This window comes from Chionomys nivalis, chromosome 6 (assembly GCF_950005125.1).
Source record: "Chionomys nivalis chromosome 6, mChiNiv1.1, whole genome shotgun sequence".
Lineage (NCBI taxonomy): Eukaryota > Metazoa > Chordata > Mammalia > Rodentia > Cricetidae > Chionomys > Chionomys nivalis.
The window spans coordinates 36906386-36929092 of record NC_080091.1 but is presented as its reverse complement, the minus strand read 5'-3'; the positions used below and the strand labels follow the sequence as shown (position 1 = coordinate 36929092).

Sequence of the window (22707 nt, the reverse complement as noted above, 5' to 3'; positions counted from 1 at the left end):
AGGGCTATTTCTCAGGAGGAAAGTGCTTGCTGTGCTACCATGAGTACCCAAGTTCAGATCCCCAGGGCCCATGTAAAAGGCTGGGTATGGTGGCTTATGTTTATAATCCTAGCACTGGGGAGGTAGAGACAGAAGGTTCCTTAGAGTTTGTTGGTTAGCTAGTCTTGCTGAAGTGACAAGCTCCAGGTTCAGTGAGAGACCCTATCTCAAAAAATAAGGTGACAGGTGATAAAAGAAGACACTTAACACTGGCTAGCCTCTGGCCTCCGTCCACACCTACACAGATGCATGTACACACACATATTTGGAGTGTGTGTGCACATGTGCGTGCATGCGCGCACACTCACACACACACACACACACACACACAGTGTCTGTCCTTCCTTTTAAGATCACTGATCCTATCTCTAACATAGCACCAAAGTGGTGATGAAAACACTACTGCCCACCATAAGCACAGTATCATCTAGACATGCATGTCGAAGGAAAAATGGAGGACTACAGGGGTTAAAGGAAGGTTCCAGGATCTTATTAACTAAGGATCATTTCCCACTCCAGAAATATTGGACAAAAGATTCCAAAAGAACTCTGAAGAACATGAATTTAGAGCTAATAAACTAAATCCCATTTCAAAGTACCTACATTCAATGTTCTGTCACCTGAGAATTGGGGCTCTACAAATTTCCATGTAACTCACTTGTATTTCTCATTGATGTTGGAAATCCTCCAGGCGTTGTTCATATCAAAACCCATCCGCTCCACTTCATTCTTAAACCTTGACGTTACATGCTCCCCTAGAGACAGACAGCAGAAACAAAGAAATAAATACAAATTTTCAAAATGGAAAATTTTGTGGGACCATGGTCTATATTCTGTCAATTATATTTTAAATAAACACTGATTGGCCAGTAGCCAGGCAGAAAGTATAAGCAGGACAACCAGACAGAAAGTAGAGGCGGGTCAATGAGAACAGGAGAATTCTGGGAAGAGGACGCAGTCCTGGCCTAGCCACAGAAGAAGCAAGATGTGACTGCCTTGCTGAAAAAGGTACTGAGCCATGTGACTAGCATAGACAAGAATAATGGTCTAATATAAGTTATAAGAGTTAACAAGAAGCCTGAGCTAATGAGCCAATCAGTTTATAGTTAATGTAGACTCTCTGTGTGATTTCTTTGGGACTTAACGATTGCAGGGAACCAGGCAGGACAGAAACCTCCATAAAAAGAAAAACAAAACCACCACTACTTTGCTCTGTTCTATTTACATTGTTGTAAAGGCAGGAATGTATACATAAATAACATATATTTAGCTTTATTTGAAAAAGTAAGCAGAAAGAAAAGAGGATTAACTTAGATTAAGAATTATGTCATTGCCAAGTGGTGGTGGTGCACGCCATTGATCCCAGTGCTCAAAAGGCAGAGGCAGGTGGATCCCTGTGAGTTTGAGACTAGCTTGGTCTACAAAGTGAGTTCCAGTACAACCAGAGCTACACAGAGAAACCCTGTCTCAAAAACCAAAAAAAAAAAAAAAGATATGTCATCTTAGCCACTGCACACCTTTAATCCCAGCACTCAGAAAAAGGAGGCAGACAGAGGCAAGTATATCTCTATGAGGATTCTAAGGCAACCAGAGGGTTACATAAAAAAGACCTTATTGCAAAAAAAAAAAAAAAAAATGTTGGGTTGCTTGAACTTTCTGTGGGTATTGCTGTGCTCAGTAACTACCCTCAATTTTTCAGAGGGCAAATGGTCTGGCGGAGGTTAGTATGACACATCTCTCTGTCCCAAACCCCATGTTCTTTCTTGTAACCACACAGACTACTTTCCTACTCCCCCACCCAAACTGACAGTATGCATAAAAAGAAATAAAATCTGTCTTTAAAACCAACAAGATTAGTAACATAGATCTAAAATTCTTCATCTAAACCTTCTGGGTCACATTTCAGGACCTGGGAATTCTCTGGCTTTTAGATAGCTAAGACAGTGCATGTATGGAAACACTACAGTCACAATTCCAAGGGAACCACTAAGGCATTCCTAGTTCCTCAGAGGAACACATGCACACTTCACACCACATGAGGTAACTCTGTCAGCTCAGATAAGGTCAAACTGCAAATAGGTTAAGAAATGCCTTCTGGTTTTCAGAGATTGCAGCAATCAGGCAAGTGATAACAGGATCCTAACTGCCAGTGACCAGAAGTCCCAGGGAACACCCCATTATTAAAAGAAACTCTAGGCATTTGTAAGAACACATCCCATCCCCTAGCTATAACCTGGTCACATTTCTCATAAATGTGGCCCTTTCTCCCTGAAGACCCTAACAAAGGTAGAGCCAGACCTACAACTAAAAGGCTTTCCCATTTAAAGAAGTGCATGGTTCTAAAGCGTAACTTACTAAACAAAAGCATCAAGCAGGCTCCTAATGTGTACAACCCACATTGCCAGCTATAAAACAAATGTTTGCCGGACTAAAAGAAAGCACAACAAATAAAATACGCCAGACTGCTTTAGAGAGAAGGATAAAGCTTTGCTCTCCCTGGGGAGTGAGCTTCAGAGCAGGAAACACCAATTGCTTGGATGAAGGCCAACCCTGTAAAACCATGTTCCATTTAAACTACTTTTCTTGAGTTTAAGCTAAGGTATCACATGCTTCCGGAAGATGAGCTATAAAAAGATAATGTTCAGAGCAACAGGAAGGAATAACAGTTAAATCTGGTCCATTTGGAAAAGTTTTAGAATCGATGTAACAGACTCTCAAATAGGGTACTAAGCTATCTGAACTGAGGTGCCATCTGTCTACAAATTGTAAAGAGTATTGGCCCTTTCATTTAAAATATAAAGCTGTAAAATTGTGGAAACTTTCAAGTTTGTTAAAAGGAGATAGCTGGAGAGATGGCTCAGTGGTTAAGAGCACTGGCTGTTCTTCCAGAGGTCCTGAACTCAATTCCCAGAACTCACTCGGTGGTTAACAACTGTCTATAACGGTATCTAATACCCTCTTCTGGTGTGCAGACCTATATGCAAACAAAATACCCACACACATAAAATACATGCATACATACATACATCTTTAAAAGAGAAAGATGTTGTCCCTTCTCCTGATATACTTTTAGGTTTTACAGAGGTAGAATGCATTTTTATTAATGGTCTTTTATATTAACACCTTGATTTTAGGATAAACAGTTATCCTAAAAGGATCCTGTGATTTTAAGAAATAACCATTGGCTTCTGGGCACCATTTTAGCAGATAATCTATTGTTTAAAACTGAGCTATGCTGGAGACCTAGAACAGAAAACGGCCACAGGGCAGGTGTTTAACCTGCCATAGCCAAAGGGATATACGGCTTGAGAGGCAGTTGTGGCCAGGAGCAGATCTTATTAACTGACACTAACTCTAGAGTTAGACGACTTGAGCTTGAGGTCTGTAGCTCCAATAATCAATACTCAGGGGGTTAGAAAGCGTGGAAACAAGCCCTTCACCTGTGCAGATCTGAATGCTGTGGATGCTTCTCCCACTCTCCACTCTAGCTAGGACCCAAGGGAAGTCTACAGGGGTGTAAGAAATCTGTCTAGCCCACCAACCACAAAGGTAAGTGTGGCCATCACTTTTTTGGTACGCAAACAAGAGAAGCTATAAAAATGAAGATAGTTAGAGTAGACATTAGATACAAGCTCAAATCAGCATAAATCTGAAAGATTAGAAATCAACAGGTACAGCTAACCTTTCCCTTCCTCACCATGTATGTAACCGGCAGTCTGCCATCTGAAGCTGCTAACATGTCAGCTTTTCCTTTCATTCCTCCACTTCCTTTATAGTATGTTTGTGGTAATATTTTCTCTTATAACACTTTTAAAAAGTTTTCCTTTATTTTAAAAATAGTATGGATGTTTTATCTGCATGAATGTCTGTGTATCACTTGCATGCTGGTGCCCATGGAGGACAGAAGAAGGCATAGAATCCGCTGGAACTGGAGTCACAGATGGTTGTGAGCTACCATGTAAGATCTGGGAATCAGACCCTCGTCCTCAGGAAGAGCAGCCATTGCTTTTATCTTAACTGCTGAGCCATCACTGAAGCTCCAACTTTTAGGTCTTTAATTCTTATTCTTCATAAATTAATCTAGATACTATTATCCTTTCCTTACTTGTTTTTTCCTTTTATATTTCTTATTATCTTTCTTCCTATGATATTTTAAATAGTATTTTGACTTTATTTTAATGGTTTTTGGAGACAGGATGTCACAAAGCCTCAGTTGATTCTAAGGCTGATCCTCACACCTCTGCCTCCCCAGTAATAGAATTACAAGCATGCTCCATCATGCCCAGCTATCTTGTTAGCTTTTAATTTCAAAAACAAACAAAAACCATGTTTTCTATTTATCTACTTATTCTCACTATTATTGCATTGTATAAATGCAGGCTCATGCATGCATGCATGTGCAGAGGACAACTTGTGGGGATCAGTTCTCTTCTCCCATCTTGAGTACTGGAGATCAAACTCAGTTTTTAAGCAGCCAGGACTTTTACCTGCTCAGCCATCTCACTGGCTCTTTTGTTTTAATTATTGTTTCTATTTTTACATTATCTAATTAGAAACTTTAGATTTATATGTTTTATATGTGTGGTAGTTTCCTGAAGTATATATGTACATCACATATTTGCTTGGTGCCCTCAGAAGACAGAAGGAGTCAGATCCCCTGGCATTGGAGTTACAGAGGATTGTGAGCCTAGGAACTTAGATGAGTACTAGGAACCAAACTCGAGTCTTCTGCAAGAGCAACAAGTGTGTGCTTTAAACCATCTCTCCAGCCTCCTCATTTATCTAATTAAAAAAAAAAGAAAATCTCACAAATAGGGTATCATTTTCATTTTCCCTTCCATAACTTCCCCACTTGTCTTTTTCTTTATGTTAACCTTTCCCTGTCTCCTACCTCTCGTCCACTCACTGCTCCAGTTTGCCCTGAGTAGTTGTAACCTCGCAGCACAATCTATACTAGTTTCACCATTCTCTGCCCCACAGCCATTTCTAATGTAGAAGTGAGCTTTAATCAGGCTTGGATCAAGTGGGTTCTTTGTCATGTATGGTCTGACATTGCCATTAGGTTTATTTTTCCCTTTCTCAGTGGGAGGAAGGCCCCAAGAATAAGCTTCTCACTAAGAATACCTTCAAATAAAAACCAGAAGCAACACGCGAACTAGCAGATTCACAAATCACAATCTAGGTACAGAAGAAACATGAAAGGTCAGAGTATTTTAACTTCCCGACTGCTGAAATCAAGGCACTGCCAGATGAAAAATCCAAGTTTATTGGCAAAATAATTGGTGTTCTCAAAGAATATGCAACCAGCAACTAAAGAAAAAAAGTCAGCAAGAAACAGACAAAGCAGTAACATGGATAATAAAACATGGAAGAAAAAATTCAACAAAATTGGTGTTTTATAAAAAAAATGTTAAAAATAAAGAACTTGGTAAATCAGATTTTAAAAAAATAAAAACAGGGCCGGGCGGTGGTGGCGCACGCCTTTAATCCCAGCACTCGGGAGGCAGAGGCAGGTGGATCTCTGGGAGTTCGAGGCCAGCCTGGTCTACAAGAGCTAGTTCCAGGACAGGCTCCAAAGCTACAGAGAAACTCTGTCTCGAAAAACCAAAATAAATAAGTAAATAAATAAATAAATAAATAAATAAATAAATAAAAGCAGTGGAAAGCATCACCAACAGACCACCCATGCAGAAGATTCTCAGGGGTAGAGGCCAACGACAAGAAAAGACCATATTAAAGCATTAATAAAAATAAATAGCCAGGTATGGTGGTGCACACTTTAACCCCAATAATCATAAATTCAAAGTTAACCTAATCGACATACAGTTCCAGACCAGCCAGAGGTATACAGTGACACCCTATCACAAAAACAAACAAACAAACAAGTGAACATAACAGTGATAAATACTGGGACACAGTCAAACCTAAGATAAAGATATAAAAAAGCCCATATATTAATAAAGAACAATTTATTGAGAAGATATAACAGCTGTAAAGGCATATGCATCAAATGTTGGGGCTTCCAATTTCATAAAGCAAACATTAATGAACACAAAAGGTCACATAGTTCTGCACCCAGTAATTGTGGATGACTTCTATACTCCACATTCATCTTTAGACATGTCATCAAAATAAAAATTCACAAAGAAAACTTCAGAATTAAACTACATCATAGATCAAATGAATAGACTTCTACAAAATACACAGAATATACATTCTTCCAGTAGTCCCTGGAACCACCTCTGAAATAGATCATCCTAGTGAAAAGTGGAAAGCTTATAGCTTGAGTATTTAATTTCCTTTAAAAAAAAAAAGCTATTTGTAGACATTAAAAAAAACACACTTGCCATGTGGTCAGTGGTAGTGCACACCTTTAATCCCAGCACTCAAGAGGCAGAGGCAGAGGCAGGCAATCTCTGTGAGTTTTAGGCCAGTCTAGTCTACAAAGTGAGTTACAGGACTGGCTCCACAGTTATTGAGAAACTCTGTCTCAAAGACAACAAAACAAAACAAACAAAAAATGAAACCCACAGTCATGTCACACAAACATAGTAAAGACAATACAAACATATATAAAAATGAATGCTTTAAATTTTTTGGATGTTATATATTTATTTATGCGGGCTGGGTGTGCATACCCGATACATGCATAGAAGTCAGAGGATAACTTTCAGGAGTCGGTTCTTTACTTCCACTGTGTAAGTCCTGGGGATTGAACTCAAGTCACCAGGCTTGGTAGCATGTATGTTTACCTACTTAACCATCTAGATGGTCCAATACATATTTCTTTGAAATAACTGAAACATTTTTAAGTGCTGAACAGATGGTTCAGTGGTAGTAAAAGTGTTTCCCATGCAAGCCTGACGACCTGAGCTCAGATTCCAGGAACCCCTGTAAAAAGCCGTACACAGTTGCACACACCAGAAATCCCAGCATTCACAGAAAAGAGGTGGGAAGTATAGATAAGAGGATTGCCCAGAAACTAATGAGCCAGCTAACTTGGAGTACACAGCACATCAAACAACATGGTGGAAGGCGAGGATCAACACTCAGTTGTTCTCCAACCACCACATGCACGCTCACTCACAAACATGTAGATACTCATATGCATAAGAAAGTGAATAAAAACTTAAAAATCAGAGATCTCAATAAATAACCTGATGATGCATCTCCAAGGACTTACAAAAATAAGGGCTAGTCAAACTCAAAAACTGGCTGGCAAGAAATAATAAAGATCAAGGCAGATTAACAAAATGAAGAATAAAAGAGCAATACATAAATCAAACAAAAAGCTTGCTTGTTGCCAAAAGAGGGAGAGAAGTCCAAATTAATAGAATTAGAAATGAAAGGGCCAGTGAAACAGCTCACCAGGTAGAGAAGCTTGCCACCTAGTCTGATGGCATGTGCTCCATCCCCAAGATCCACTTGGTAGTAGGAAGAGAAACTAACTCCCATGAGTCGTCCTCTGACCTCAAATGTACTCCCCTCAGCCACACACACAAATAAATAGAAAATAAATGCAGTTTTAAAATTAGTGATGAAAGGGGAAAGTTTCTAACAAATCCCAATAAACTTAGAAGATCATTAGAAGATAAATTCTTGGATATGTATGCCCTCCTAACATTAAATTAAGAAAATAGAACAACTTAAACACACCCACAACAAGCAAGCAACAAGACTAAAGTAGTAATAAAAAAGTTTCATCACATCTTCAATCTTCAGTATTCTTCAAACTGTTCCATAAAATACAAAGGGAAAAAGTACTACAAAACTCATTCTACATAAAGTCAGTATTACCCTGATACCCAAACCAGACAAGAACACAACAGCCAAGCAAGCACCAGTCAATTTCTGTTGAAATGTCTAAAATTTTCTCAATAAAATATATGCAAACAAAGTTAAGAACACATTAAGAGGATCATATACCATGACCCAATAGATTTCATTCCTGAGAAGCAGTGTTCAACATATGTATATCTATAAACATAATAGAATACATAGATACACTTCTGGCTATAAATCACATGACTATCTCAACAGAGGCAAAAATATCAATATATCATAATTTAATACATGATAAACTAATAGTACTAGAGATGGATCTCAGATCATCGGGCTTAGCAGTAAGCTCCTTTGCTTGGTGAGCCATCTCACCGGCCCTTCATAACTAATTTTAATATATCACATCAAATAGAAGCAAAGTGGCATTTCCTCTAAAATGAGGAATGAGGGTCTTATTCAATATAGTACTTCAAGACTTAGCTACAAGAGCAAAATAAGAAAAAAACAATAAAAGAGATACAAATAAGAAAGGATTTTACAGATGTCATAACTTAGAAACCCTAAAAGCAACCTCAAAGCAAGGTGTGTGGTGTGCACTTGTAATACCAGCTCTTGGGAGGTAGAGACAGGAGGATCAGGAGTTCAAGGTCAAGGTAGTTCTTCCTACACGATGAGTCGATGAGTATGAGGCCAGCTTGGGCTATATGAAACCGTGCCTCAGATTGAATGAATGAATGAACAATCACCAGAAAAGTCTTGGACCTAATAAACTATTTCAGCAAGGGAGCAGAACAGAAAAAAAAATCAACATATAAAAAAATTAGTAACATTTCTGTATGCCAAAAAAATTCCATTCACAATAGCTTCAATAAATGAATGAATTAATGAACCTTACCAAAAAGATAAAGACCTCCACAATGAAAGCTTTATGACATAAAGAAATTGAAGAAGTCATTAGAAGAAGAAAAAACTTCCTGTGCTCACTGATACGCAGAATTAATATTGTAAAACTGGTTAGCTAGTTTCAATGCATCTACATCAAAATTTCAATTACATTCTTCATAAAACTACAAATACAACCCTAACTTTTGTGTGAAGCATAAGACCCTAAATAGCCAAAAACAACCTTATGCAGAAAGAAATGCTGTTAGTCTCCCAAACCTGATTATACTACAGAGCTACAGCAACACAAACCATATGTACTGACACACAAAATGAGACATGTAGACCAAAGAGAGAATAGAGTTAGAAATAAATCGACATAGATACAGCCTTTTGAGAAAGGTATCAAATTATACTTGGAGAGACAGACAACTTAATAATGCTGTGAAAACTGGATTTCTACACGTAGAAAAATCAAGCTAGAATCCTATCACCCACCATGTACAAAATAAAAAATAAAAGTAAATTCAAAGGTCTTATTGTAAGACCTGGATCTTTGGAATGCTAGAGGAAGAAAACAAAGATGGAAATTCAAAGGAAGTCCAGCCATAATGTTTATGTATACTTTCCAGGAGCTGGGATTACAAGTGTGTACCACACACCCTCAAGATATAGGAAACTACCTCTTGAACAAGACCTCAATAACTCAAGGAAAAAACCCTAAGAATTAATAAATGTCTTCCTATGAAAAGTAAATGCTTACACACACAGGAAAGAAAACAATCTCTATAGTGAAGAGATGGACCACAAAGCTGAAACATCTTTGCCCACTACATATTAGACAAAGGATACAACATAAATACAAACATATGAGAAAAAATTAAACACACACAAAAAGAACAAAATAAAAACAAATCAATCAATCAATAAATGATATGAAGTGAACAGGTAGTTCTCAAATGAAGAAAAACAAATAGCCAATAAATATTTGAAAAAGCATTCAATATGCCTAGCTATCAGAGAAATGCTAATTAAAACTGCTTTGAGCTTTCATCTCACCCTAGTTAGAATGGTTATTGCCAAGAAACCAATAACAACAAATACTGGCCAAGAATGTAGAAAGAGAAGAAGAGCCCTATATATTTCTGGTAGGAATATAAACCAGTAAGCTCACTATATAAAGTAATAGGAAGGTTTCTCAAAAACTCACTACTATATATACCCAAAGGACTTTTTATTTTTTGAGACAGGGTTTCTCTGTGTAACAGCCCTGGCTGTCCCAGAGACCAAAGTGGCCTCAAACTCACCAAGATCTCCCTGCCTTTTCCTCCAAGTGCTGGGATTAAAAGTGTGTGCTATCGTTGGCCAGTAACCCAAAGGACTCTTAGGTCAACTACCAAAAAGTTATCTGTACGCCCATATTTATTGTTATGCTAGTTATAATAGCTAAGAAACTTGAACAAGCCTAAATGTCTAACAATAGATGAATCAATAAAAAATGTTATCTACACAATGAAATTTTGTTTATTTACTAAAAATTTTATATGTATTTGTGTGAATTTGAGAGGTACACATTTGCCTCAATGTTCACGTGGAAACCAGAGGACAATTTTCAGGAGTCAGTCTATAGGCCCTAGTGATTAAACTCAGGTCATTGGGCTGCACAGCAAATGCTCTTACCAGCTGAGCTATCTCACTCACCAGTCCCCATCTCTCAAGCCCACATCTGTGTTTATTAAGCCAGAAAAGTAAATACAAACACATCTATAGCTGGATTCTCCTTAAATTTCCATCCAAAAATTCCAATGTCTACACTGATAAAACATTAGGCATACTGTAATATCCCAACTTACTTTACTTAAATTTTATTTATTTATTCATTACTGTGGGTGTGATGTATATGTGTGAACACACGTATGTACCATAGCATGTATACCCGTAACTTCGAGGAACTGGTTCTCTCCTTCTGCTTTTACCTGGGTTCCAGGAATTGAATTCAGACTGTCAACTTAGTGTGGCAAATGCTCCATCTACTGAGTTATCTTGCTAGGTTTTTGAATGACTTTTTATTTCTACTTCAACTCTTCCTGCTTGCCTCCTCTGCTCCCCAATCTACCTTCTCAACATTTAATTTTTCTTGAACTACATTTATACACTCCAAGCATTTTAATTTTATTGGAAATAAAGTTTTAAAACAAATAGACAATCTTACTCATAGGCCACAGTGTGAATCTGCAATTTTAAAAAAAAATCTAGCTCCCCGGATGATTCTGAGTATACAAACCTACAAAGCACAGGCAAGGACGCAGACTAGCACAAGTCAGAGAGGTTAAAAGATTTCTAAGTGATGGGGAAAAATCATTTTTTCTATGTATCAAGGTTCCAGAAAATCCTTGAAGTACACATTTCTTGGGCTCTGTCCAATGCCTGAAGATAGTCAACCCAACAGTAGTATAGGACCCAAGCCCATGTTACCTACAGATAAACAAGATGTAACGTAAGTGGATGGGCACTTCTTACCAGAGGTCAGAGAGTAGACATGGCACTATTAACGTAATAGATGAATAATCAGTCATCTGTCACTCTAGTTTGAATTTAAGCCTGATTTCTACTACAGAGGCAGCACCAACAAGCTGACTATGACAGAGAATGGAAACTGTGGTGGTTAATATCAACCATCAACCTGATGAGCTCTAGAGCCACTTCGGAATTAAATCTTTAAGCATACCTGTAAGGAATTACATACATTAGGTTAAGTGAAATAAGACATGCCTATTCTGGCAGTACATTCCATGGGCAAGGGCCCTGAATTAAATAAAAAAGGAGAAAGTGGTCTGAACACTCACTGTTCTCTGCTTTCTGACTACAGACACAATATATGCAGCTGGCCCAAGTTCCTGTTGCCATGTGTGGTGGTTTGAATAAGAATGACCCACACAGGCTCATATATTTGAATGCTTAGTTACCAGGAAGAAGAACTCTTTGAAAGGATTAGAAGGATTAGGAAGTGTGGCCTTGATAAAGGAAGTATGTCAATGGGGTTGAGCTATGAGGTTTAAAGGCCCATGCCAGGTCCAATCTGACTGAGATAATTCCTACTTGTGATGTAGCTCTCAGTCACTTCTCTAGCACCAAGCCTACCTCCCTGCTGCCATGCTCCCCACCATGATGATAAAGGACTAACCACTGAAACTATAAGCAATCCCCAATTAAATGCCTTCTTTTATAAGAACTACCTTGGTCATCGTGTCTCTTCAAAGCAATAGAACAGTGACTAAGACATGACTTCCGCACCATGATGAAGTATCATGGACTATGAGCAGGAATAAACCTTTCCATTCATTGTTAAAGCACCTTTTTTCGGGAATTTTGTCATAGCAATGAAAACTGTAACTATTGTTGAAGCTGAAGATATGACAGTGAAGGTGACAGTTCTGAGTCCACTGCTTGCCTGAATTTGAGATGTGGTTAGAGTCAAGATTTAACAAGGACTTCAAAGTTTTGCAAATGAATCCATAACAATGTTAATGATGGAGGAAGGTCATTGGTTAATTAATAAAGAAACTGCTTGCCCTGATAGGTTAGAACATAGGTGGGTGGAGTAAACAGAACAGAATGCTGGGAGGAAGAGGAAGTGAGGTAAGATGCCTCAGAAAGATGCCATTTCCTCTCTTCTCTGGGGCAGACGCGATGAAGCTCCGACCCAGGATGGATGTAGGCTAGAATGTTCCTGGTAAGCGCACCTCGTGGTGCTACACACATTAATAGAAAATGGGCCAAGCAGTGTTTATATGAATACAGTTTGTGTGTTGTTATTTCGGGTAAAGCTAGCCAGGTGGCCGGGAGCTGGGTGGCAGGATCACAGCCCGCAGTTCCTTCAACATGTTAAGACCTCTTCCAAGGCTGAGTAAGTCCTAGAGCACTGGCTGCAATGTGGCTGGTTCCACTATGACATGCTCAACAGCCAAATACTAAAATTACACAAATACCAAGACATCCTCGTTCCCTGCCTGCTGATACACTCAGTACTTAGAAGGAGAGAAGTCAGGAACCACTCTATGTATGACTAAAAGACTAAACCAACTTCTGTACCTCGGCATCTATGCTTATGGTCTCATGTTCTGGGGCAGACTATACAAAGGCATCACTCTGAAATATCTCACGTTGTTTCATCCTTGAGATGACATAAAAATATGGCTGTCTGGAATATTCCTATTTTGTGAGTAAGCTGTGGCCACCAACATTCGACACTATTGGGAAAGCACTAGAACCAGGATAGCTGGAATGAAAAATGCTACCAGAGTATTTTTTTTTACTCAAATACAAGTTTTCTCTGTGTATTACATAGTAAAACTATGTAAAAGAAAAAATCCAAACATATTCTTTCTCCCACTCTCTCTAATGTCAGTAAAATTCCATGTAAGTGGTTAACAGGTTAACATCAATGTGAACTGTGCATCTTTTTTTTTAGTGCTAATGATCAATCTTTATTTATACTTTTAGAAATAATTGTTGTATGAATATAGTTCCTCTGAACAATAAATCATGTTACTTCTTTTTTTAATTTTTATTATAAAAAAATTAAATTTCATTATACATACCTAATCCAAGTTCCCACTCCCTCCCTTCCTCCCATTCCCTCCACTTCCCCCCTCCCCATCCCTCAGAGTAAGGCATATTGCTTTGGGGAAGGTGCAAGGCCCTCGCTACTATATCTAGGCTGAGAAAGCTATCCAATTTGAGCACCATCTCCTCTATTGCTTAGGGTCTTAGCTGGGGTCACCCTTGTGGATTCCTTGGAATTTCTCTAGAACCAGGTTTCTTGCTTACCCCATAATGACTCCCTCAATCAAGGTATCTCTTTCCTTGCTCTCATCTCTGTCCTTTCTCCATCTCAACTATCCCATTCCCTCAAGTTCTCCTTGTCCCTCCCCTTTTCCGTCCTTCTTCCACTTCTCCCCTCCCTTCTCCCCCCACCCCATATTCCCAATTTTGCCAGATGATCTTATCTATTTCGACTTTCCAGGTGGATCTACATATGTTTTTCTTAGGGTTTGCCTTGTTACTTAGCTTCTCTAGGATCATCAACTATAGCCTTAATATCCATTGTTTATAGCTAGTATCCACTTATGAGTGAGTACATACCATATTCATCATTTTGGGTCTGGGTTACCTCACTCAGGATGCTATTTTCTAGTTCCATCCATTTGCATGCACAATTCAAGATGTCATTGTTTTTTGTCACTGAGTAGTACTCTAATGTGAAAATGTGTTCTGTTTTCTTTATCTATTCTTTGGTTGAGGGGCATCTAGGTTGTTTCCAGGTTCTGGCTATTACAAATAATGAATGCTGATATGAACATAGTTGAACATATGTCTTTGTAGTATGATTGAGCATCTTTTGGGTATATGTCCAAGAGTGGTATTGCTGGATCCTTAGGTAGGCTGATTCCCAATTTTCTGAGAAACCGACATACTGATTTCCAAAGTGGTTATACAAGTTTGCATTCCCACCAGCAATGGATGAGGTCCTCTTTTAAAAGTTTGTTGTGAAGTAACAGGTAAAAGACAAGCAAGCCTTACAAGCAAAATGCAGGAAACTCCAAGTCAAAGAAGGTCTCCTAGAATTAGTGTCACAAACAATGAGATGCAACAAGTTCACTTCTAAGTTACTATTCTAGGAGACAACAGAGAAATAAAAACTGAAATAATACGCAACGGTTAAAACTCAGCAAATGTAAATATAAGATTTGTGCATTTCACTGTAACTTTACCATTTAAAAAAAAACTTTTAAAAAATGTGGCTTTTTTTTTCCAAATTTGATACAGGATCTTACTATGTGGGATTGGCTAACTGGTCTCACAGTAGACCTTGTCATGTAGACCATGTATGTGCCCTTGGACTCAGCAGAGATCTGCCTATCTCTCTGCCTCCTGAGTGCTGGGATTAAAGGTACACCGAGCAAAAGCCACACACACACACAAAATTTTTTTAAAAAAATGATGACAGGGCAATGGTTGGGGAGATGACAAAATAAAGAGTTTGCTGAGTAAGCAGGAGGACCTGAGTTTGAATCTCTAACATCCATGTAAAAAGCAGGGCAGAGTGGCACATGCCTATCATCTAAACTCTGGAGAGGTGAAGACAAAAGTATTGCTAGAGCTTGTTGGCCAGTTAATCTGGTTGACTCAGTGAGCTTTACCCTATCTCAAAAAATAAGGTGTATAGTCATAGAGGAAGACACCCAGTATCAACCTCTGGTCTCCACACGTATGTGTATCTACCATCTACACACATGCACCTGTGCACACACATTGACACTACAAATAATTGTCTTAAAATATGTAAGATCAATTCCTAGCACATCATACACATCTTACACACACATATATATCATTTTAATAAAAGATTGGGTGAAAAGTAAAAGAATAAAATGAGAAATTAAGCACTTTCACAAAAATGTCCAAGGCTGATGTGGTTCAAAGCCTACTCAAATGCCATTTTAATATGAATGTTACCAAACACATACACAAAATTCACAGCTTCCTTTCATTAGGGTTTCATAACCCCCACAACCTTCTTATAGTCATTATAGGCCTAGGAAACCACTAAAGAGTCAAACAGTTTTCTTCCCTTTCCCTGGAAAGGAGGAAATGTATCTTACTAAACTTAGAAAACCGGAAACACATGTGATACTTTATAAAAATAGACAGAGATTGAAGACATGAATCATATAGGTTCCCAATTCATGATAAAGGCACCTTCAAGCAAAGTTCTATAAGAAGTCTGGCCTACCTGGTCTGCACAAGTCTCCATGCTGTTCTTTTTCACTGGCATAGACCTCCATGCACCAAGCATGGTATGCAAATGAGAAGAGATCTTCTATTTTACCAGGTGGTCGGATTGCATTGTTCAATCTCTTAAGCCAGTCTTGACACTGCTCAAAGGTTGGGAACTGACACCTTTGTAAAGCAAAACAAGTATGAATGTAATCAGATGACAGTTGATAATGAAGTCTAAGAATAGCCACCATTTCAAGAGTGCCTGTTCATAATGAAGGATCAACTAGAAGTGAAGAAAGCATCACAGACAGTCATTCACTACTACTTACAATAAAAACAACAAATTATAGCCAGGGGTACAAAATCTTTAAAAAATGGGAGGGTAGATAGACATATGGAAAATCTCTTATTTTAATCTAATGAATCTCTTCTGAAAGTAATTAATGGTGATTATCAAAGTAAAGCATTAGTTTGTCTCTCCGATGAATTAGGTCTCACCCTACTTCTTCAGATAGTCATCTATCTCTCTCAAGAAAAGTCAGAAGCCGGGCGGTGGTGGCGCACGCCTTTAATCCCAGCACGGGAGGCAGAGACAGGCGGATCTCTGTGAGTTCGAGGCCAGCCTGGTCTACAAGAACTAGTTCCAGGACAGGAACCAAAAGCTACGGAGAAACCCTGTCTCGAAAAATCCAAAAAATAAAAAATAAATAATAGATCAACCAAAAAAACAGACCACAATAGTATCCATAGCCAGTTAGGAGGTGGTTTCAAAATTTGTCTACTTAGCAATTAGGCCAATCAGATCCAAATGAAGCCAGAGGACATGCAAACTTTCAGCTACAACCACACAGAGAACAAAATAGTTGTATTATCAACAGCAATTTTCAGCATATACAATTAAAGGGTTAGAATAATTAATACAAATTGAGTTTTTGAGGACTTACATAACTTTTTTTAAATGTAGTGCTGAAAACTGAAACTACACAAACTTTAAAATCTGAATGGCTGTCAGTTATCAGAAGTAAGTTGGTGCGGGAGCTCCTCCCGTACGCACAGAAGTCAGAAAGCTAAAGCAGGAGTGCTACAAGTCTCAGGCCACCTTGGCCACACAGACTGCTTCAGGAAGAAAGACTGATGTGAGTCGCTAAAACGGCAAGTTAATGTTTTCCTCAACAGGGAGGTCCCTTACACCCTTCCCTTGTCCCAACCAAGGTAGCTCATTAACATGACAACACAGTATTTACTGGTACCCCAAAACAGATCAAAGGAATAAAGTAAAAATGTCAAGAATGGAGCATGTCTAGAGTTATTAAATTTAAAACATATTTTAGACATAATTTTGCAACAATTAGGGTAAAATTAGACTTGATAAAATCATGAATAAATGTTAAACTTAGAGAAATTTGGTGAGAGATAAGACATTTGCATTTTCTCAAAGTGGTTTATTGGTTATAGGGGGGAGAATGTAGAAATTTACTACTGCTGCTGCTGCTGCTATTATTACTACTACTCTATTACTAGAGAAATTGGGTAACACTCTGGACTAATAAAAAGTCATCAATAGGAGACAAGTAGATGTAACACAGGACCTTGAAAAGAAAGTGTGTGTCTGTGTGTTCCAATTGTGGAAACACCTAACTTCAATTTAACCTTGAAGAAACTCTAGACAATCATAAAATGAGAAACAATCTACTGAAACTATAGTATTCAAAATGCCACTGTCATAAAAGACACAGAAAGGTTACAGAAAGATTCCAGATTAATGAAGATTACAGTCATGCAGCTAAACACATTATCTGACTCTGAATGAATTCTCTACTGAATGTGCTGAGTGAGAAGGGGTGAGAATGAATGTTATAAAGGACAAAGATAATAGATCTGGCAAAAATCTTACCATCGTATAACTGTGAAACTGACAATGGTATACAGGTTACACGAGGAAATATTCTATTATTAGGAAAGGATTTAAGGTTGAAGAGCCAAGTGGAGCAACTTAATTTTTCAAAAAAGAATCTCAATCTCTCATCTCTCTCTTCTCTCTCTCTCTCTCTCTTTCACAAACACACACACAGGCTCTGCAAATAATAAAGTAAATTGGGGTACAGTAGTAACAAGGGTAAATGTTACACGACTACTATTTTAATTTTTATACTTTTTATATACTTAAAATTATGTCCAAATAAAAAGTGTCTGTTTATATAACAATATTCACTAAAAATAAAATATTTCAGGAACTAACTAGTCAGAAATTATTCTAACAAATGGAGCCTTCAAAAGACATTTTGCTAACAAACTATGTAACAACAATTTTGCCAATACTTCACAGCCTTACAAACACACCACCTACCTGATAACTTTGCAGTCTTTGCATGTCAAATGAAGCTGGAATATATCACGGCATTCAACACTCTCTATAAGCTGTAATGGAACCTAAAATTAAAAAGGATAAAGTCCTCTTAGTCAAAAGGCACTGATGTTGCAGGCACACTCAGCCCAAATGATTAACAGGGAAAGAAGCAATCAGAGCCACAAGTTTAGTTGGACCAGTAGTGACTTACTAGAGCCCATTAGAGTTTCCCTTTCCCTAAATCAATGACCTCAAGTCACAGCATGATGACCATCAAGAAGAGGTAGGGACTTTGGAAGAGAAGAGGGAATAGATCCTTGAATATCAAACATCAAACTCACAAGCTCATCTCTCAAGGTTCTACTTTAAGAAGCTATGATTTGCAGTAACACAAAAGCTGAAGAGCTCTACACATAAGTACTACAGGTCTAGTGCAAACAGGATTCCAAGTGTTCACTGTTCCAGATGGCAGAGTAGATTAATTCCTCAGTTCTTAGCAAAGGAGGCTTCTGAAAAAGGAGGAGGCCTAACTGCCTGCACGGCACACCAGTAGCCACTGGTCAGAGTCTCTACTCAGTAGAATAGAACACAGATAACAAGAAGTTATACAGTAGTCAAAGAAACTAAAATAGGCTAGATCCAACTTGCTCAAAAAAAAATAAAATAAAATAAAACAGTTGAAGAGCCTTGTTTGTCAAGTAGGACTCAAGGCTTGAGTGAATTGGAATGGTCCCCCTCCCTGCCAACTGAGTCAGCAGGCGAGTTTAATAGACGTCAATAAGGTCGGGCGGTGGTGGCGCACGCCTTTAATCCCAGCACTTGGGAGGCAGAGGCAGGCGGATCTCTGTGAGTTCGAGACCAGCCTGGTCTACAAGAGCTAGTTCCAGGACAGGCTCCAAAACCACAGAGAAACCCTGTCTCGAAAAACAAAAACAAAAAAAAACTAACAGAGATCCGCCTGCCTCTGCCTCCCAAGTGCTGGGTAAAGGTGTGCGCCACCACCACCTGGCTGATAGGGTTTCTTGATCTCCTGTGTTTTGCTGTAGCATTTATCTGCTGAAGAAAGAGCAGAGGGATGCAGAGAGGGGAAGGGAGAAAGACAACCACTATCAATCCTCTGGTCTAGATCTAGGCTCTGTTGCAGGAGGAATAAGCTATCTTTTTCCTGGAATGACCTCAGAAACCCTAGCACTGTGGTGTTTCTCAATAAAAAATGTGCATAGTCCCTACAATGTCAAGATAACTTTGCATAATCATTTTTCTGTGCAAACACAGTGTCTAGGGTTTTGTAAGTGACACATGGCTCTAAGACTTAGAGATTTAGAATGCTAGAGAAAATACTTTCATCTAAGGAAATGGATGGAAAATAAGCACAGTTGTCAGTTTCTTAAACATTAAAATCACACTATGAAAAAATATCACAATACAATCTACTCATATAGTTACTATAAGAAATAAATGATGAATGACACAGGCCTATTCACAGAAATGCACTGTTTTAAAATGAACTTAAAATCCAAAAGGGGAGAGAAGATCTAATATTCATTTCAAATCCATACTAATTTCAAGTCATTATTTACTGAGTTGCAGGTATCAAGAGACATATTGGGTCCTAAAGACACAAAGACAAATCAACAAAGTGTTACAACATGTCTAGTAAATGCTGTGAAAGTATGTTTCCATACAGAAGCAGGCCACTGAGTGCAATTACTGCCAAGAAGGGAACAGACTTGAGCAAAGCTTCAAAGAGGAAGTTACTACCTGAACCAAGTTCTGAGAGATGAAGAGAAAGTCCCCAGGCATGAGAGAAGGGAAAATGTGCAAAGTATGAGGTCTGCCAGAGGGGCCCAGAAAAGCCAGTTTTACTATTAGAAAGGAGACAGAAAAGCTGACAGGGACAAGGACCACAGCTTCACATCATGCTGCATAATAGACTTTCATAGAACAAATAAAGAAAACAGCTTTAAAATGATAGATGATGTGATTTTCTGACAGACCCTATTCCCAAACAAATCTAAAAATAGACCTTTAAGTATTTAGCCAAATCTAGTGAGCTGATAAATGGGATGATATGGGAAAATGTAATGGGATGAACCTTTATCATTCTCACAGGCAATTGAATTATAAGTTCTCTGATGCCAACCACTTAAAGAACAAAAAAAATTAAGTTTAAGTTGAGTGGTAAATTGACTCCCTCCCCTAGGACATGGCAGGGAACTTTCAATTGCTGGTTTGTTTTTGTCCCCCCCCCCCCCCCCGAGACAGGGTTTCTCTGTGGCTTTGGAACCCGTCTTGTAGACCAGGTTGGTCTTGAACTCACGGAGATCTGCCTACCTCTGCCTCCAGAGTGCTGGGATTAAAGCGTGTGCCACCACCCGGCACCATTTCCACTTTTTATCCACTGGTCAGAAATGATCAAATCCAAATGAACCATTGTGCTGGTTAGTTTTGTTAACTTGATACAAACTAGAGTCACCTGAGAAGAGCCCCCCCCCTTGAGGAATTATCTCAATCAGATTGGCCTGTGGGCATATCTGTGGGGCATATTCTTGATTAATGATTGATGTGGGAGAGCATAGTCCATGGTGGGCAGTACTACCCCTGGATTCTGCTTCCATTATTGCCTTCAGATTCCTGCCTTGACTTTCCTCAATGATAGGCTGTAAGCTGTAAGGTGAAATAAACCTTTTCTTCCCCAAGTTGCCTTTGGTCATGGTGTTTATTACAACAACAGAAAGCACCCTAGAACTCTGTGAACATAGTACATTTTCTTTTTTCTTGGTGACTCTGGTATGCACTGTTAGCTAATAGACAGAATAGAGACATAACCCAATTATAGAAGGCAGGCAGAAGAATTCAAGTCAAAATGGCTCGAGAACGTGAATGAATGAATAAGTAAGTGAATAAGTAAAATGTCAGCTCAAAAATGACAGCCACTGATCTTATAAATCACATGCTGCAACTTGAATAGTTAATTTCTAGAAAGATGAATAAAATTAATGCAAGCAATAGATTTCAAAGAATCCTCCAAATCACATAATCTGAATGTAGACCTGAGCTCTTAAAGACATCACAACACACTTCTCTGCACTGGCACTCAAATGCAGAAAGCCACAACACCGGCAAGTAAAGAGGAAAAAAATACTCCCACTGGTGGAAACTGCTGAAGTTGTGGGGCTTTCTGGGCTGGTTCACTGAAGACTACCAAGGACAGAAGTGCACTGGAAGAACCAGTTCTACTTAGTGGAACCTCAAAACCAAAAAAGAGCAAATGCACTCATAACAACTTCCAACTTCCTTTGCATTAGTAAGAGTTCATTATGCAAATAAACAACATACTAACCTGGATTCTTACCAATGTAGGAGCCTGATATGTCAGTCTGTAATAAACTTTGTACCTTTATAAAGCTTAATAAAACAGCAGCATCTGGTACAAGTATTAACTAACAATGGATACCTCAGCAGACAAGATGAATTGTTTTAAATAAATCATAGGAGTACCTTACCAAACAGTCCTTGAGCATGAAATTAAATGAGAAAAATGCACAGTACAAAATGCTTTCAAATACCCAAGCCTGTACAATTCTTATATCTTCCTTTTCTTATCTACCTTACAGGAAGGATGGTTGGTAATCACTTACATTAACAAGAGACTCCTTAAACTTGATGTGAAGTCTGTAATTAGAAAGGGCAATGATAGCATCCTCAGCACGGCCCACATACTCTGTGCTCTCTCCATGAAGTTCAAGGAAAGGAACCTGGAAAACAGAAGAAACCTTTCATAGTTCCAGAGCAGAAATGGTCCAGATTAAATGGTCAGGTGAACAAAAGGACAATAAACCCTCTGCCATACAAGTTTAAATCAAGAATCTGAAAGACAGCTTACACTCACCTAATTTCAATATGCTTACCAAAATTAGGAACTTTTATGATGATAAATAATCATACTAAACAATGAACTTTTAGGAGATAAAACTTTCAAAAAGGAACAATGTTTTCCAGATTGCACTTCTATATGTACAGTTTAGGAAATGTATCTATTACACATTATTTCAATCCACTAGTTTTGCTCCATCATTACTATAATGCTAAACACATATTACACTGTCAAAAATGGTCTGTAATTACCTGAAGATTCTCATCTTCTCGAATCAGCTGCTTCCTGGGAAATATCTGATTGGCTTGGATGCACTCCAGACTATGCCGCATCTCTTCATCCTGGAAAACCCCACAGTGTTTAATTTAAAAACTTCTACTTATCATCCATACTTGATTTTTCTGCCGTGTTTACTTATGTAATCACAATAATAATCCAATGACCATTTTGAAGCAAGCAGAAAAGCTCAGGAAAACTATTCCCCAAAGTATTTCATCTACTATCTTAGTTATTGCTATAGTTTGGATAAGGGTTCCTCAAAGGCCCACATGTTAAAGGCTTTGATGCTAACACACAGCACTGTTAGCAGAGAGTTGGAAATTCTGAGAGGCAGTAAGAGGAAGATAGGCCAACGAAGGGAGCTAGCCCCTTCCCTGTTTCCTCGGCACCACAAGGTGAGTGGGCTTTCCATCCCATGTTCCCACCTTGATATAAACCAGGACCAACTGACCAAGACAATCAGCCAAAAGTAAATCTTTTCTCTTTTTTAGTTTTTTAGTTGACTTCTCTCAGCATTTGTAATAAGAACAGAAGTCTATTACAAGTATCCCTAATCTGAAACATATTGATGCAAAAATTATCAAGCATTACAGTCTCTGTGGGCACCAAGAGACTGTGGTGCCTTTTGAAAGAAATCAATGAGCAGTAATTTTGCTCCTTATGTTATAATTTTACATCTTTATTTTTGAAAAATATATACTTACTTAAAAATAAAGAA

At 38.4% G+C, this 22707-nt stretch overlaps 1 protein-coding gene across 4 annotated transcripts in view; it reads right to left on the bottom strand.

The window, feature by feature from the left end:
- The window catches only part of Mtmr3 (myotubularin related protein 3), a 121245-nt gene that overhangs the window by 28663 nt on the left and 69875 nt on the right, over positions 1 to 22707 (bottom strand). For all 4 annotated transcript variants that reach the window (XM_057771575.1, XM_057771576.1, XM_057771577.1 and 1 more), the window contains exons 4-8: positions 21962 to 22051; positions 21475 to 21591; positions 17834 to 17916; positions 15500 to 15666; positions 698 to 794 (exon numbers count right to left, since the gene is read on the bottom strand). In XM_057771575.1, coding sequence (XP_057627558.1) covers positions 698 to 794; positions 15500 to 15666; positions 17834 to 17916; positions 21475 to 21591; positions 21962 to 22051 — 554 coding nt within the window. The remainder of the gene's footprint in view (positions 1 to 697; positions 795 to 15499; positions 15667 to 17833; positions 17917 to 21474; positions 21592 to 21961; positions 22052 to 22707) is intronic.